This window comes from Rousettus aegyptiacus, unplaced genomic scaffold, assembly GCF_014176215.1.
Source record: "Rousettus aegyptiacus isolate mRouAeg1 unplaced genomic scaffold, mRouAeg1.p scaffold_m13_p_5, whole genome shotgun sequence".
Classification (NCBI taxonomy): domain Eukaryota; kingdom Metazoa; phylum Chordata; class Mammalia; order Chiroptera; family Pteropodidae; genus Rousettus; species Rousettus aegyptiacus.
This window is the reverse complement of record NW_023416308.1, coordinates 23616716-23633684: the sequence shown is the minus strand read 5'-3', so window position 1 is coordinate 23633684 and position 16969 is coordinate 23616716. Positions and strand designations below refer to the sequence as shown.

At 52.6% G+C, this 16969-nt stretch overlaps 1 protein-coding gene and 1 long non-coding RNA gene across 4 annotated transcripts in view; one reads left to right on the top strand and one right to left on the bottom strand.

Annotated features, from left to right (window-relative positions):
- Positions 1–16969, top strand: part of TXNRD2 (thioredoxin reductase 2) — a 47841-nt gene that overhangs the window by 26189 nt on the left and 4683 nt on the right. For 2 of the 3 annotated variants that reach the window (XM_016166930.2, XM_016166932.2), the window contains exons 11-14: positions 1124–1298; positions 11737–11873; positions 15147–15242; positions 15702–15794. In XM_016166930.2, the coding sequence (XP_016022416.2) occupies positions 1124–1298; positions 11737–11873; positions 15147–15242; positions 15702–15794 (501 nt within the window). The remainder of the gene's footprint in view (positions 1–1123; positions 1299–11736; positions 11874–15146; positions 15243–15701; positions 15795–16969) is intronic. The other variant, XM_016166931.2, reaches the window with a different exon arrangement.
- On the bottom strand, positions 9006–16423 carry LOC118603007. The gene is made up of 3 exons (XR_004951096.1): positions 16288–16423; positions 12906–12987; positions 9006–9092 (listed from the first exon to the last, which is right to left on the bottom strand). It is a non-coding gene; the product is annotated as an uncharacterized LOC118603007 (long non-coding RNA).

Here is a 16969-nt window from a genome sequence, read left to right as displayed (position 1 = left end):
GAAGAAAGCAGATCTGGGTCTGCTGAGGGGCTGGAGCGGGCAAGGCTGGACTGAAGGGCCAGGTCGGCAGTGGGAGCTGAAGCCCACGTGGTGGGAGAAGTGCCTGAGAGGTATCAGTGGCAGGGGGAGGGGAGGGCAATTTGGTGCCTAGGTAGAGTTTGGATGTTGTTGCCTTTTGGAGCCCATGGGGTCACTCTGGGGAGAGAGAGTCGGGAGGAAAAGGAGCAGTCTCAGCTGTGCTCTGGGAGAGGCATAGTAGCAAGGTCAGGTGGCTGAAGCTGTGCTTCACTAAGAAGGACTTGTGGCCCCCGTAGCAGGCCTAGGGGCTGTGGACCAGCCCTGTGTCTCAGGAGAATCCAGCAGTTCCCCCTCAGACTGTAAAAGAGACACCCAGGCCCATCAGGAGTCCAGAGGGATGGATGCAAGAGGGATAGCCTACCTACCTGTTCCTGCAACCAAGGTGACAATCCCAGACAGGCAGGGCTTCTCATGGTGAAATGGCTCTTCTGAGAAGGTGTCAGAGAATTTAAACAGAGACTTTTATTTTCAACTAAAAAAAAAAAAAAAAAGCAGTGGTTGGATAGGTCTCTGTGACAAGGCCCCACAGTGACTTGGGCAAATGGGCTCCCAGTCTGTAGCCTGGAGGTACAGAGCCTCCTGGGCTATGAGGGAGACCCTCTGTGCAGATGCCACAGCCCCCAAGCCACGTCCACTAACCCTTGAGTTTCTTGGCAGGGAGTGGATGTGCTTACCTATACTGTCCCAGCTCCCCAGTGGCAGATTTGCCATTGGTTTCAGCAAAGACAGTTAATTAGCATCTAAAGAAGAGTCCAGAGGTCAAGTCCATCCTAATCTAAAGGCCCAGGGTCCTTGGATTTGGAGCTGAGGGTCGGGTGGGAGAAGGGGACACCATATGCTCTCCCAGCTCAGCCCTTTGCTTTGCAGAGAGTAAGGGGACCCAGAGGTGGGTATGGTCTGCTTGGGGCCACATAGCAGAAGGGGTGGGGACACTGAAGCCTATCCTTCAGAGACTTTGCTTAACCAGGGCCTCTCTTCTCAGTCATCAGTAGTGACATTCTCACTGCCACCTGGTCCTCACAGTGTGTCCTCTTGTGCTTTGCAGCAAATGTCATCCTTGGTCACAGAGTACATGGCTTCTCAGGGCACCCAGTTCCTGAGGGGTTGCACCCCCCTGAGAGTGAAGAAGCTCCCAGATGGCCAGCTTCAGGTCACCTGGGAGGACCTCGAGTCTGGCAGGGAGGACATGGACACCTTCGACACCATCCTGTGGGCCGTAGGTAAGAGTACATGAGCCATATGTGCCTGTGAGTGCGTGCGCGAGCCTGACCCTAAGGCTAGTGGCCGCTTCCCCTTCCCTCTGCCTCCAGGGGCTCCTCTCACCCTGCTTTCTGGTGGGTCAGCTGCTACAGAGCTCACCTCATGGACTGTCGTGAAGACTTGTGGGATTGCTTTAGATACTCCCCAGTGGTTGCTTTGAGTTCTGCAGATTATCATGTGCTAGAAGAGGGTATTTTACTGGCCTTTCTAAGTCATACTTTGCAGACCAAAAGACAGCATCTAGTGATGGGGCAGAGGCCTCGGCCTTTCCCAGCCAGGCATGGGCTGTGTTCTCATTCTTTTGTTCTCTGAGAGGATCAGGGGCAGCTTTTAGTTTGGGCAAAGGCTGAGCAAATATGGCTATGCAGAACTAGCCCATTGTCAACCTCCTGGGACACATTCCCTCCCAGTCTAGGCCTTCTCTACACCCCTAAGCTGCCCCGCTGAGGAGAAGGGCAGAGAGCATGGATGCAGAAAGGAGAGGGGAGACCCCTGGGCCTGGGCCGGTCTGAGTCAGAGGAATGGGCTTTGAGGAAAGGCACTCTGTCCTGGAGCTGGATGGGGAGAGCAGGTAGCCCAGAAACCGTGCCACCAGGAGACAGCTCGCAGCTGGGGCACGTCAGAGCTGTGAGCAGGTTCCTCCCGCAGAAGGTGATGACGGGTCTTGTTAGTAAGAGCACGTGGAGCACAAGCATGGCATACCTTCTGAGACATCCCACCACCTTGATACCTGTGGCTTCTGGGGTTAAAGTGTCGTTTTCCTAAATACCCATCAACTTACATGTTAAAAATAGGAGCAGAGTCTTTCTTATTCTTGATATTTCCAATTTGAAGGGTTCTTTCTGTCCTGAGCCTGGTCAGTTGTTCCTCTTCTGTGAGCCTGGCCTTAGAATCCATGTGGCTAACAGAATTGTCATCAGGCTCCGTGACAATGAAGCACATAGTTACTGAGCACTCGGAGGGGCTGGCACTCAGAGGGGCTGTCCTGTTAGTATTTGTCAAGACCTGGTATCCAGGTCCCAGGGCCCCCTGAGGTGGGGCTTTCAGGAGGAGCAGGGCTGTATCACAGTGCAATGTACTTCTGGGGATCCATTTTTTTCCTGAGTTGCTCAGAATGATTGGAAATCAGAAGGTAAACTAAACTCTGGAGGAGTCAGAGCTCTTCACTTTTGATCAGTCAACATAAGCAAATTTGAGGAACAAGGGAAAGATATGAAATGCCCTGGAGTGAATTTAGTGCCTCTTGACCAATTCAATAAATCACCAAAGGAAATATTCTTGATCAAATTGTAAAAGTAAATTTTAAGTAGGTTTATTCTAATGAATACTGAAAGAGTGTATAACTATTCAGACCCAGAGATTTTAAACTCCATTCTAAATAGGGAACTGGCATGTTCCTCCCCTCCCATCTGCATCCCAGCCTTCCTCCTTCACCCCCTGATGTTTCTCTGTGCCCCCCCAAGTATACATGACCCTGGTCTTGACCTGCACCCAAAGCTATCAGCTGAGACCATGCTGATGGCAGCAGCATGGCAAGAGGCTCTGCTCTCAGAAAGCCTCAGGGTCCCTCAACTTCCAGACAAGGCCTGGTGGGCAACAAGCAATGCCCTGGGCATACATGCCTTCCCTCCTTTACTGGGTGTCCATTTTAATTTTTGTATTTTCAAAAAGAGCATCCCCCAGACAGTCTGCCCGGCATGATTGATGCCTGGGGTGGAAGCTTTTCATAGTCCTTGGCCTTTGACCTTGCTTCCCGAGGCGGCGCTGTGGTGGCGGCAGTTTCTGGCACGCCTCTGGGGCTGCACGGGCTTGTGCTGACTTTGCTGCGTGCTCCCGGGCCAGGTTTTGTAAACATCAGGAGCCACTTCCCAGTTTAACAACTGGGAATGTTTTCTGCTGATTTACCCCGTAAGCCTTTAACCAAGCATTATTTCTGCTTGCAATAAAGGATGATCCAATCCAGGACGTTAAAATAAAATGCCCTGAGGGCCACATGGCTGGTGCAACAGAGAGCTCTTGGACTGGACATCCTGCTCCAGAGTGAGCTGAGCCTTGACATGAATTAAAAACGAGAGGGAAGAATACCCTTTATGCTCCATGGACATATGCTGAAGGCTGCAAGACTCTCCCATGAGGCTAAGCTCCTGCCTGAACCAGCTGCTCATGTACCTAATGCCTGGGCCACAGCCGAAGAGGACAGTGGGCATAGGGATGGCTAAGTCAGCCCTGCAGTCTGGAAGCCCAGGAGGACTCCCGAGCCTGTTCCTTGGTGCAGCCTTGATCTCCGTGTGGTGGATTAAACACATTAGCAGTTAAAGCAGTTAATTGCTGTGCAGGGGGCCCACTCATTGTTTGTCTCTGAATCACCCACCCACACCAGGTGTCTCAGATAATAGACTGGGAACTCGCAGCGAGGAGGATTTCCTGTCTGCAGATGTGCCGATTACAGTGCTGAGTGAAGACAGTCAGCCTGCGCTGCCGCGGGCTCGAATTCACCCTGCACAGTTAACCAGTTGTGGCCTGAATCCCTGGCTGTCTAGGGGAGTGGGAGCAAGACAGGCGTCATGGAGTGGACACCTTTGAGCGGAAATGCTTCTAGGCTGGAGGTTGAATTTAGCTTAGATTTTGTTTTAAAGCACAGAAGGAGGTCATCTGGATTACAGCCTGGAAAACCAGGAGCTGAAACTGTCCGCTTGCCCTCAGCATCTCCAGCTTCTTGGGAAGGTTCTCTGTTTCTCACTCAAGGGAAGGACAGAAGCTCTGGTACATCCATCCTGGGGCCATGGGAGTCCTGCCCACTGTTGGGAGAGCTCAGATGGCCATGTGCGCAGTGTCCGTAGTGCTGGGAGGACTGTTCCAGAACTGCCTCTGGAGCCCCCTTCATCTGCTGAGTGAGACCCTGGGGAATCAGCCACTGTAGCCATTTCCTTTTCTCAGGCTTTATCTCAGCAGAAGAGCTCTTATAGTTCCTCTGCGTGTACCACCAAGGTTAGGTCACTTCTGAGCTTCTAAGATGGTGTAAAGGAGGCAGCAGGCCCTGGCTTTCCAGCTTCTATCCAACTGTCATACTGAGGCCCCCCCTGTGAGCCACTCTGAGTGCAGCTCCCCTACACAGCATGTGTGGATGGAATATAGCCAGAGACACAGGTGGTGTCTGGGGAGCCTATGATGGGGGAACACATCTGCCCGGTACAGGCTGCAGCCTGGGGCTCCTCTCTTTCTCTGCCCCAGGGACTATGCGCTATGGTGTACTTGGTAGCTGTCCTCAGTCAACTATGTTCATCTGATGGCTCCCCCATACCACAGACATGGCCCACAAAAGTCCCTGAGGAATTTTCTCCACCGGTGCCAGGCAGCAGGAGAGGGGGCAGGAAACAAAACAGAACCAAGTCCCTGAGGCTGAGGATTCGTGTGTGAAATTGCTCTGAGTCTGGCAAGAAGGAAGAGGCAGTCCAGGGTTCCAGATCTTCCCGAAGGCCATGGGTTTTGAAGAGGAGCTGGTAGGCTGACCTGGTTGGGAGAAGTCCAAGTCCAAGGCCACCAAGCCTCTGGGACCACATCTTGGGCTATGGCTATAGGAAAGCATGTGTGGCTGTATTCTTCTTGGTGTGGACTCTACAGTGGCCTGGCTGTGACAGGTTACATACAGAAGACTACTTTGTAACAGACACCTCAACTCACCCAGTGCCCCCCTCTTCCCTGCTTTCAAGGTGGAGCAGCCAGCCTTGAAGAATGCCCTGCTCTGCTGCTGATAGTCTAATGCCTTTTTATTTTAGTGCAGATGTAGAGTTTGTAATTATTGATATCAAGAGAACCAAATCTGCTTGTGTATGTGGTTTATTTTTGGAGGGAAGAAGATATTTATGGACCTCATGCTGGTAGGCACCTCCCACAGGCCCAGGGAAGTGGCCATGGCCTTCCCCACCACACCGTATGGCTCCCAGGCAGTGCGCCACTGCTCCTGGAGCAGCATCATTGGCTCAGTGACCTTCGTTGCCCTCAGCCCTGGCTTGCAGTGATGGTAATCCATCACAGAAGCCATGAGAGGGCAGCGGGAAAACAGTGCCCTGTGCTCCCAGACTGGCCTCATGCCTTCAGCTTGGGGTACCCAATATAACCAGGGATGGAGAGCTGTGCCGGGCCTTCAAGCCAGCTCCTTCCTGTGTCCAGGGTCACCTTGCCCCCTGCACCACCGCCCCCCCCCCCCATAGCCATCAGACCTAGCTGGCCCACCTCACTGCTCACGAGCATCAGGTGGGGTCTTTTTTACCAAGTCAAATTCAGGATTTATGGTTAGAACTTAGTGGAAACCAATTAGGAAAAAAGGGGAAAAAATGACCCTTAGTGATAGCTCTTTTAAAGATAAGAGTGTGTGTGTGTGTGTGTGTGTGTGTGTGTGTGTGTGTGTGTGTGTATTAATGTGTGCCATCTAAATTCTGCAAGTGCCACTTGGAGCAGCCATCCAGTGGGGAGATTATATCTATAGTGGTTAAAACGATAATTGCCACTATGGAGCATGTTCCTTCCTGGGGGCTCCTATGGATGAGGCTGTAGCTGGCCTGAGCCAGAAGTTATACTATCAAGTCAAGGGTTTTAGGGGTAAGTGTGGCTTATTTTATATGATGTCGGTGCTTGCACACAAGCTTGAATAGAAAAGTCCATGTGTTCCCCAAGGCTTTAGTTCGCCCCAGTTGTCTAAAGAGCCCTCCTAAGAGACTCCCTCAGGATGGCCTGGGGGGCACTGGTGGGTGCTGGTGGTCACAGAGAGCAGCCCACCTCAAGTTATGCTAAGGTCCAGGGGCTCACTCATTCATTCAGCCCTGCCTGGGACTTTATATTGAGCCCAGCAGGATAGGTGCTCTCCCCTGTCCCCAGGGGCCTTGCAGCTATGGATTGGGCCTGAGCCTCACTGAGAAGGGGCTGGTTGAGAAAATAAAAGAAGCCCTTTGTGGTTATTATCATTTTCCTTTAAGCATCAAAGCTGACAAGAGACCTATAATACAATTTTGAAAAGTAGGCGTCTGAGAATCTGACTGGAGGTTCTGAAGATGTGAGTTGCCTTTTCAGCCTGGTCCAAGGTGCTGCACAGGTCTGACCTGGTGGGAGGGGCCCCTCAGAGGGGTCGCCCAGGGTGGGCCCTCTATGAACCTGTGTGTGAAGCTGCTGCTGGGCCCTCGCCCACGCAGCCCGGCCAGCCTCCCAGGCCCCCGACCTCCCAGCACTGAGCTTCCAGCTGCTTCCTTTATATCCTCATTGCGTCTGATTACAGCCCCTCATTCACCCTGTCATACTCCTCCTGGCACTTAAATCTTACCTCGTTACACGGATTGCTCTTCACTCATCAGAACATGTGCTCCAGGCAGGCGTGAAATTGGAGGGAATGCCTGTCTTCCCAGAACAGATGAAAGAGGCACGTGAAACTGCATGGGCCTGGTTGTCTGCATCCCTGTGTCCAGCAGAGCAGGTAGCAGTGACCACCAGCCACCATCTGGGGGGTTTTAATCTTCAGCTTTTTCTGGCTAGCAGGGTGAGCATGGTGGCCAGTGAGGAGCAGCATCTGGTGGGACTCCCAGTGCCATCAAAGGAGGGCTAGCCTGGTCCAGCTGTGCTGAGAGCAATTGCACTAAATGCTAATTCTGCCACCACTTCAGGGCCCTGGGTGTCCTGGGTCGTGGGCGCTGAGAAAGAGACTGTTTCACCTCACAGACGTGAGGGGTTGCATGGTCCCCCAGAGGGACTCTGGCCTGGGCCTGGTGAAGGAGGCAGCTCCAAGGACAGAGGCATGTGATCCCATTCACATATTTATGGAGATATAGCCTCAGGAGGAAGTGAGAATGTCTATATCTGGATTTTAATGTCCTCCTACAGTACTAATGGCAGAACGTCATGCATGTATTCCATAAAAAGCTCGTACAACGCAAGAAAGTCATGAAAATGTCTATAAGTGAATGAGAAAATGCAGGAACTGACAATGAGGAAACACAGTTACCCAGCACATGGCCAAAAATAGTTAATTTTACTAGTAATCAAAGACCAGCACTGAGAGAGCACTGAGCATCCTCCCTCTCCTCAGAGCAGAGGAGCAGAGCCTAAGAAGGAGCCATGGGGGTACTGAGGAAGCCCCACCTGGCCAATGATCCTCCTCTGAGGACCTGCCACAAGGAACTAAACTGACAACTGGACGAACTTTCATCTCCATCCATGAGGTGTCCAAGGGAGCAGAGACATGGGAGCCTCCGGAAGTCCCATGTCTTTCAACGGCATTTGGTGGGCTCGAGCAGGGTGCCAAGAGCCGAAGGGAGAACGATTCCTTGGGGAGTGGAGTGGAGTGGGCAGCCTTCTGTGCTGGGGTGGAGAAGTGCTGCGTGTGATGTAGGTGATGCAGTGGGGGCTCCCCTCTTTCCCCAAATTGCCTGAGGAGTGTTACCTTTATTTAAGAGGAAAATGGTTAAGAAGATAACTTTGTACACTTGCTTGCATCTTGTTTTGTGCCATTTATGTTGGCCTGGGCCTGGCCTGGGCATCGTCCTTGTGGCAGAGCTGCCCTGCCTGTGTGAATGGCCGCTGGGTTCCACCGTGGCACCCATTCTTCCTCGCTGTCCTCTGGGTCTCCAGGCTTGAGCTGAGTGGGGGCCCACACTATCTGACTGAGCCCTGTTATCTGTGGGGAGGTGTGACTCTGCTCTGAGTGTGAGGGAACAGAACTCAGGAGGGTCATGGGGCATGTTCCTCCTCTGTGACCACCACCTAGGTGGTTTGCTCAGTGAGGCCCATGGTGGGCGCTCAGGGCTCAGAGCCCTGGCTGTGGCCCTGTGGGGCTGGGGGAGCCTGCCAAAGCTTTGGGGTATGGCCTCACAGTATGGAGTGCCTGGGTGGAGCTGGGGCCTCTGTCCACCCCAGACCTCACCTGGCATGTGCCCTGCTGGCACAGTTCCAAACCCCGATGTGCTACGGCTCCCCTTTTTAGAGCTGTCTCTGACTGCCTGGTGTGGCATCCTTCTCCCTTCACTGTTCATTCTAGAAGCATGCAGGCATCTACTTTGCTACACTGTTTAACCCCTCTACTCACCCACTTCCAGCCAGCCATCCATTTTATTTATATCAGTGGCCCGACTTACAAGTTCCCATGTATGTTCCAAGTTTATGAACATTGCATGTCCTAAAAGGTTCTGGCTTCAGAATGGTCTATGGAAGTCACCTAATTCATGCATTTGTTATTATCTCCTATTACTTTTATATTTACCCTTGTAGCAGTCCCTCCTTTACTTTCCACTGTTTCAGTTACCCATGGTCAATTATGGTCCAAAAATAGTAATTGGGAAATTCCAGAAAGAATACATACGTTTTAAGTTGCGTGCCATTCTGAGTAGTATGATGAACTCTCACACAGTGCTGCTTCAGCCTGCCCAGGACGTGAGTCATCCCTCTGTCCAGCTTCTTAACATGGTATATGCTTCCCACCCGTTAGTCACTTAGCAGCCATCTTGGTTATCAGATCAGCTCTTGTGGTATTGCAGTGCTTACTTAATAGTAACCCCAAAGCACAAGAGTAGAAATGCTGATAATTCGGCATTTAGAAAAGAGAAGCTGTAAAGTGTTTATTTCTTTTAAGTGAAAAGGTATGTATGTATAGGAAAAATCGTACTATATATAGGATTCGGTACCATCCGCAGTTTCAAGCATCCACTGTGGGTCTTGGATAAGGAGGAACTGCTGTATTTTCCTCAGGATCTCGGATGTGGTTTGGCTGGCATCTGCAAGGTGTATAGTTACCATGGTTACCACAAGGTGCATGAGGAAATGCTCTTAGCCTCCTGTGACTGGCCAGGCAGGAGTACAGAGGAGAGGTCAAGTACACATGGTCTGCATCAGAATGGGTTGGTCTTGAACCACTGGTTTTGCCCTGGGCACTCCAGCCCCAGCCCAGAGTGCTTAGCAAGTGGACCTGGTGAGCTGCTATATGCAATGCTCCCCAAAACCAGGGGCCTAGGGAAGAACTAGAGGGCTGAGCTATGAGCCTCCTGCCCGTAGGGACCTTTGGTGCACCTAGAAGACCTTTTCCAGTCCTGCTCATGGGGCCCAGCTCCTTTCTTGCTGAGGCATAGTATGTTCCAGTCCCTTCCCAAAGGCACATGGGCTTTCAGGAATCAGGCCGAGGACCCTAGGCCACCTCATCCAAGGAGGGACACTGGCCAGGTGGCATGTCCCATTCTGCACACTCTCAGGTCTCCATTCATACAACTCCCGTGCTGACATTGATACTGTCAGAAGGCACAGACCTTGGAGCCTCGAGTTGCCTATGTCTGGTCTGATCAGCAATGGGTGCCAGCCTTCCTGGCACCCGATTCCTGTGGCCAAGCAGAATAAAGAGGCTGGAGCCGGCTCCCCATGAACTTGAGAAGCACGGCTTAGCCGAGTCTCTGTTTTGACTTCCCACTCCAGGAGAGCAGCTGGAGACGAGGTTTCCCTTTCATGGGGCTTGGTCTTCCAGATGTTCGGATTGGCACCACCCGCTATCTGACCTTTTGTGTGTCTGAGCTGCCACGAGCTGTGGGAACTAAGCCTTTGAAAACATTCATCTTTGCCGTCAAGGGATCATTCCGAGTCTCTGGAGTCCCTGAGGGGCTGCCCGCTGCCTCCAAGAGTCGGGCAGGAAGAGCTGCCTTTGCCACTCCTTAGCTCAGCAAGGCCACATCTTCTGAATTACAGAGAAAAGGAACTCTACTGGCATCTCAGCTGTGACAAGACCCCAAGCTGTAAGCACATGGAGCCCGGCAGGGAGGCAGCTTTGCTTATTCCCCTGGGTACTGTATTCCCTTGTTCCTCCTGGCCTTTGCACCCAACAGCAGATTTAGCTGAGCTGAGTACACCAAGGGTAGATGTGGTGTGTTCTGCTCTTTGGCCCAGGTCCTCTCTCAGTTTTGAGGGGTCTGAAAGCTGGGACTGTCTCTTGGGCAAGCACCACAGGTACATGGGAGATGGGGAGCTATGGCTTATAGCATGGAGCTGCCACAAGGCCTGGCTTCTAGCCCCCACTTGCTTGGTGCCTGTGCTGGCTTTACAGAGAGGGCATTGTGGGGCTTGTCCTGAGACCCTGAGCAGGACGTGAGTTCATGCATTCTCGCTGCCTGCTCGAGGTCAGCTCCCTTCCATGTGGCACCTCGAGGACATTCCCTGCCAGACTCTGGGTACACAAACCCACAGCCTATCCACATAAACAATCCAGTGGCAGGATAGAAGTGTGAACTCACCATGAGGTGCTCTTGTGCCCCTAGTATGAGCCTGCAGGAAGAGCATGGGATAATTGTTGGGAAACCCCTAAGGTTATAGAGAGAGTGGGAGGGAGGGTACCCCACCCCAGAAAGGACCACATGGGGACTCATGAAGCTTTTAGCTCACCTGGGCCCCAGAGGCAGTCTCCACGGAGACTGAGACACCCCTAGGAAACACATACACAGGACACCCCTAGGAAACACATACACAGGACAGGACCTACAGCTCCTGTGAGGGGCCTTGGGGGCCTGGGTCGTATATATTCTCTGTCTTCCGCTTGGGGCATGACGCCTCTAGTAGCTGCACAGCCCTGTCATGTTGTGTCTGTAGCTACTCTGCCATGTCCACGAGGCACCCAGACCTGGAGTGGGCTGGTCCCTTCAGTAGGGAAGGGTTTAGAGATCACAGGCTGGATGCACATTGCTCTTGGGACATCGCTGCTTCTAGACCTTTCTGTGGTCAGAGTCAGGAACTTTGTATTTAAAAAAAAGAGAAATCATGAATTTCCAATTCAAATTTAACATTATAGGGTTTTAACTGTGTTTGAATGACACATAAGGTGTGTTTGCAGCTGTATTTATTGTTAGGGCATAACCTTCTGAGGATGTTCGGTTAAAACATGGCTTCCTGCAGGCTTTTGGATGAATTATCTTTCTATTGCTCTATTACCAGCTTCATAAACAGACCCCCCCTTTGTTCCAAGTTGTTCACAGGACATAGACATTTTTTCCACTTTTATTTAATTTTTGTTTTTTGAATATAGAAATTATGTATATGATTAAGAAAACAAAATTGTATCACAGGATGTGTTTAGAGTCCTGTTTCCATCTCTGTCCCCTCCCCCATTTCCTTCCTTTCTGTAGCTCATTATTTCTACTAGTCCTGTTTCATCCTTTCATTGATTCTTCGTGTGAATGTAGAGGGGTGTGTGTGTGTGTGTGTGTGTACGCACGCATGCACATGTATGTGTTTGAGGCCTGGGAGGGCCAAGAGTCCCTGGATGATGTTTGTGTTTGATGTTTCACCAATTCAAAGTGGACATTCTGAGAAGTGTTTTAAGTAAACCACGGGATCTTGGTCAAAACTGCTAAAGAAAACCTTCCAGCTTTGCTCTATTTTTTTCAGGTCGGGTTCCAGAAACCAGAGGTCTGAATTTGGAGAAGGTTGGAGTAAACATCAACCCTGACAGTCAGAAGATTCTGGTTGACGACCGGGAAGCCACCTCCGTCCCCCATATTTATGCTATTGGAGATGCAGCGGAGGTACAGCCACCCACCCCAACCACCACCCCAACTGGGTTTCAGTGACACACATGGCTCACAGAGACTCTGGGCCAGGCCCCAGGTGGTATTAGATTTGAGTTCTGGCAAGAATTAGACATCTGCCTCTGTTCTCTCTAATGCTCTTCCTTTCTGTGGAGGGCAAGTGGGAAGGCTCAAAAATGGCTGAGAGCACCCTTCACAAATTCCTGTCGTGAATCTTCTCTGTGTGAGCCTCAGGGATGGTCTGTTCACACACACCTCAGTGCGGGCCTCGACCTTCCCTCAGGTGGGCTGGAGATGCACAGCTCTAGAAATGCTGCTGCCAGGCACAACCTTGGGGCCATGCTGGCCCCACAACGCTGGGCTTGACCTCCTCATCTGAGTCTCCCCTCCGAGCTGTGGGCAGGTCAAGACTTTCCCTGGGCTGTCCCAGTCCCGCTCAGAGCCTGCCTGTTCCCTCCCCTGGAAGGCATGGCAATCACCACCCTGTGAAGCCCTATCTCTCTTCTAGGGAGCATATAGTCAGCACCCCTTCCTTCTTCACAAGCCCCCAGCAAGACCTGCTGCTGGTCAGTTGTGGGTCCCCTGTGCCCCTAAAACCTCAGGAGCAGTTGGCCTAGCCTGCATCCGCACGTCCTGAGGAAGGTGGATCAGGAGGGTCCCTGGTCAGAGGGCACTAGGAGGGGCACCAGGCCCTCCAGACGCCAGCAGCCCTCTTGGCTATGAGAGCTGACAACATCATCAGTGATAGGTTAGTTTTGCGGGGCGGCTATCACAAACCACCTCAGGCTGGGTGTGGGCAGCGCTGTGCTCCCTCTGAAACCTCTAGGGAAAGGGCCGTTCCTTGCCTTTTCTAGCTTCTGATGGCCCCAGAGAGTCCAGGTGTGGCGCTGCAGCACTGCAATCTCTGCCCCGTCTTCATGTGGCCGGCTCCTTCAGGTGTCTAGGGGTCCTCGTTTGTCTCTTACCAGGACCCCTCTCACTGGAGTTCGGGCCCACCATGATCCAGTACGACTTCATCTCCATCCTTACCTTGATTAGATCTGCAAAGACCGTTATATCCAAATAAGGTCACATTCTCAGGTTTCAGGCTGAGGCAGATTTGGGTGGGATGCTGTTAAATAAACCACGATCAGTTAGTTTACATTCATTCATCATGTACTGACTGAGTGCCCACTGTTGTGGCACTGCGCACTTTTCTGGGTTCTGGGGCTGCTACAGGAACAGATAAAAGTCCCAAGTGACAAAAGTAGAGGTGACATTCTGGTGGGGGTCACAAATGACAGATAAGTAAGTAAACTATTTCAGATTCCTAAGATGCTTAATGCCAGGAGTCTGGAGAGACCTGAGGGGGTGGGTGGGAATGGTGAGGGGCCCCAGGGCTGGAGCAGAGCTAGAAAGGGCATGCAGGGGCTTGGCAAGAATATTCGTGCCCATATGCACTCCAGAACCCCCATTGAGAAATGCCTTGAAGGTAGAGGGGCCGGTATCTAAGGTGAGAGGATCCCTAGGTGAGTCATCCTGGAGCCAAAGGGGGCACAGGTAGCAGTTGTCACGGATGCTGTGGGACCATCCTTCCCTCAACATCACCTTCCAGCCTCTGCTGTAGTCATGATGTTTGGGGGCTTCAGGAGAGCTTGGACACATGGAGACAGGCCAGGGTAGGGATGCATGCAAGGGTGCACCTTCCCTTTGTTCCTGAAGGACCAGTTGCACATCTGGTATGGGTCTGTCCTGCCAGATACCTGGGCCCCATGCAGACTTCAGACTCCTCCTGCTGGGGCAACGTGGTCCCTGGTGTCCCCAGTGTATCAGAGGGATCACCCACCAGCCATGGCCAAAGCTCAGAAGTGAACCAAGTGGCTGCTGCTTGAGCCTCTCAGACCCCCTGGGAACCCAGGCTCATGAAAGGGTCTGCGTGTCACCAAGCAGAAGTGAAACTGCAGGGACAGCTTGGCTGGAGCATGTGGACAGAGCGCTGGCCAGTTGTCCTGCTAGGTCATCTTTGACCATCTGATTGGCCTGTTGCTGCAGACAGAAGTAAGTGGCTTTACATGTCCTGGACTGTCGCATGGATCTGGTCTGCCATATCCTGGAAGCACAGTTAGTTTGCTCAGCGTGCTCTCCGGTGGCCTGGACATGGCATTCTCTAGTAGTGTCCTTCTGTGTTCATCCTGTGGGCTGAGCCCTAAGATAGCACCGTGGTCTTGGGAGAGAGTGCTGTTCACATCGCAGATGTGCTCTCTGTGCACCTGGGAAGCCGCGTGAGTTGGAGTTCCAGCAACTGCAGGAGAAGCCTTTCCAGGTCTAGGGAGACACATGCTCCTGTGTGGTGGGCCACACCCCCAAAGCTCCCAGTTTCGTGCCAATAGAGCAGAAACCATAATACTTGAGACCATGTTACCAGAAACATATGGTACATGCAAAGGCATAAGTTACTCAAACATTAAATCTGCTAACTTGGAAAGGTCATTCTGAACAGAATTAATGCCCCAGTGGTCCTCGGGCGGCCATTGTTTCGTGCGATATTGTACGTGTGCGCCTGGAGGTTTCCGCACCCAGCCAGGCTCATGGAATGCACAGCCTGCTTTCCCCAGTTATCTCTGTGGATCTCCATTCATTTCTGGAATGTCAAACAACATCTGCATTTCCTGCTGCTGTAGAGGTGATTGGCAGCCGGTCCCAGGCCAGCGCGTGCAGGAACACTGGGGGCTGTGCCCCACCTGCCCCCTCCCCAGCAGGACACACGGAGGGGCTCCCAGCGGAGCCGCGTTCTGATTTGGGATTTGTAATGGGCTGTGATGTGCAAGTCGCGCTGCATGTCAGGAGCACACGGAATGCTTCCAGGGCCCGTTTTAGCCTGAATCCCAGTTAATGTGAACAGTTGAACAGTAACAGGATCTCTTTTTGAGCTTTGTTGTGGGGGCAGCTCTCCAAGGTCACCAACAAGAAGAAGGGGTTCGGAGAGAGCACTACAAGTGAGCGTGGGAACTATGGTGGTCTCACTAGCAGCTCACCTCTCTGCCAGGGAAGGGGGTCATCACCACAGATGTCTCCCAGAGCAGGACAGAGGGAGCAAAGAGAGAGCCAGCAGACCCACCGAGGGCCCTGGGTGCTGCTGCTTCACCAGAGAGGCCTCGCATCAGACAGAATTTGGGAGTTTCCGAAAGGGAGACACTTCACTAGGAATGTGATGGGTGGTGGTGGGGACACTGCACAGACTCCCTTAGATGCCCTGCTGAACTAACCCCATGCTGCTGCTTCTACCACCAGGGCCGGCCTGAGCTGACGCCCACAGCTATCATGGCAGGGAGGCTCCTGGCCCAGCGGCTCTGCAGCCAGTCCTCAGACCTGATGGACTACAGCAATGTGAGTGTTTGCTGCTTTTTGCAAGGCTAAGTTCAGCCTGGAGAAGGCTGCAGCTTGTCCTAGGGTGTGGGAGTGTGTGTGCATGTCTGTGTGTGTGGGAGTGTGTGTGTGCACACCCATGTATATGTGCATGTCTGTGCACATAGGTATATATGTGCACATCTTCATGTGCGTGTGGGGTGTGTGTGTGCACATCTGTGTATGTGCGTGTGAGTGTGTGTGTTGTGTGCATGTCTGTATGTGTATTTGAGTGAGTGTGCACATCTTTTCATGTACACGTGGGTGTATATATGTGTGCACGTACGCGTGTGAGGTTTAGCTCTGTGGCTGCACCCCAGAAATGAGTAAGTCCACCTGCTGTCTTGTGGCTTGCCAGCCAGCACATCTGAGGACTTGGCCCGAGTGGGAGTTTTCAGTCTTGGGCCCCCAGGGGTGTGCCTGACTCAACCTGCTTTCCAGGTCCCCACGACAGTCTTCACTCCACTGGAATATGGCTGTGTGGGGCTGTCAGAGGAGGAGGCTGTGGCACGCCATGGAGAGGAGCATGTGGAGGTAAATCAGAGCCCTGAGGAGGAGAGGCTGCTACAACATGCCACCTGCGTGGTGCTCATGCCCCGTGGCACCCCCTCCCCAACAGAGGCCCAGCAGGGAGCAGGAGTCTTGGCTTCCCTGCTTCCCAGGGCCTGCAGCTTGTCAGGGCAGGAGCAGGCAGGGGATGGAGACCCAGAACTGTGGTGGGATGGGATGTGAGTGGGAGTGTTGGAGGGTTCCTGAAACTAAGGAGCCTTTGGGGCGTGGCCCACCTCACAGGTGCACATGCATCGCTAGACCTGGAAAAGCTCCTCCTGCCCCGAACTTCTGCTCCCCTTGTCACCTGCCCTCCTGCCCCAGCCTGGCCCCACCCCCAGGTTCCTCACCTTCCTACAATTCCCTGAAGTCTCAACCCCCAATCCTACCCTAGCCTCATGCCAGCCCCTGCCTCTACTCCTCTTTAGAGATCCTTCCAGACCCCGAAGGCACTGACAGCTCAGACTTGGGCACTCACCCTGGAGGCAAGGGGTTTCTATCAGACAAGGCTGTTTTGGAGGTCTGCTCCAGCAGGCTGGCTATGGCCTGGGGGTGGCCACAAAGATGCTCCAGGTGGCCTAGCAGGATGCAAGGAGGCTTTGGATGCTGGAAACCTTCAGTGTGTCTTCCTCTTGCTGCTGCAGCGGCTTGCAGACATAGTGGTTAGAAACCAGACTCCACGTGGCCGCCACAGAAGGGCCTAGTGTCCTTTGGGAATGAGTCACTAGACTTCAGGGCCTGCCCCTTGCCCCAGCGCCCTGGTCCCCTCCATCAACAGGCCAGGCCTGACAGGCCGGCCTTCCCCCCAGCACTTTATTTGCTATTTTTGTTTGATTCATCACAAGTACACTGGGACATATGTTCATGGCATTTTATAATGTTGTTTTATGTTTCACAATGTTGAATGGCCAAATACTCTTTGTTTGTTTTCTTTTCAATTCTGTCTTAGTTAGAACAATATTCTCTGAAGCGCCATTAATTAATAATGGCTGTGTAGCACATGTGAGGCCCCTGCTCATTTTTTACTCAGCCTCAGCCCCGAATGTGCTGTCGAGCCCTTCTTGGGTGCTGAAAGCCTTTGTCCAACAGCTCCGGTGTGGGCTGAGGGCTGCCCCGTGCCTGCCCCCTCTTCCCTGCTCAAGTGAGGGCCAAGCAAGCAC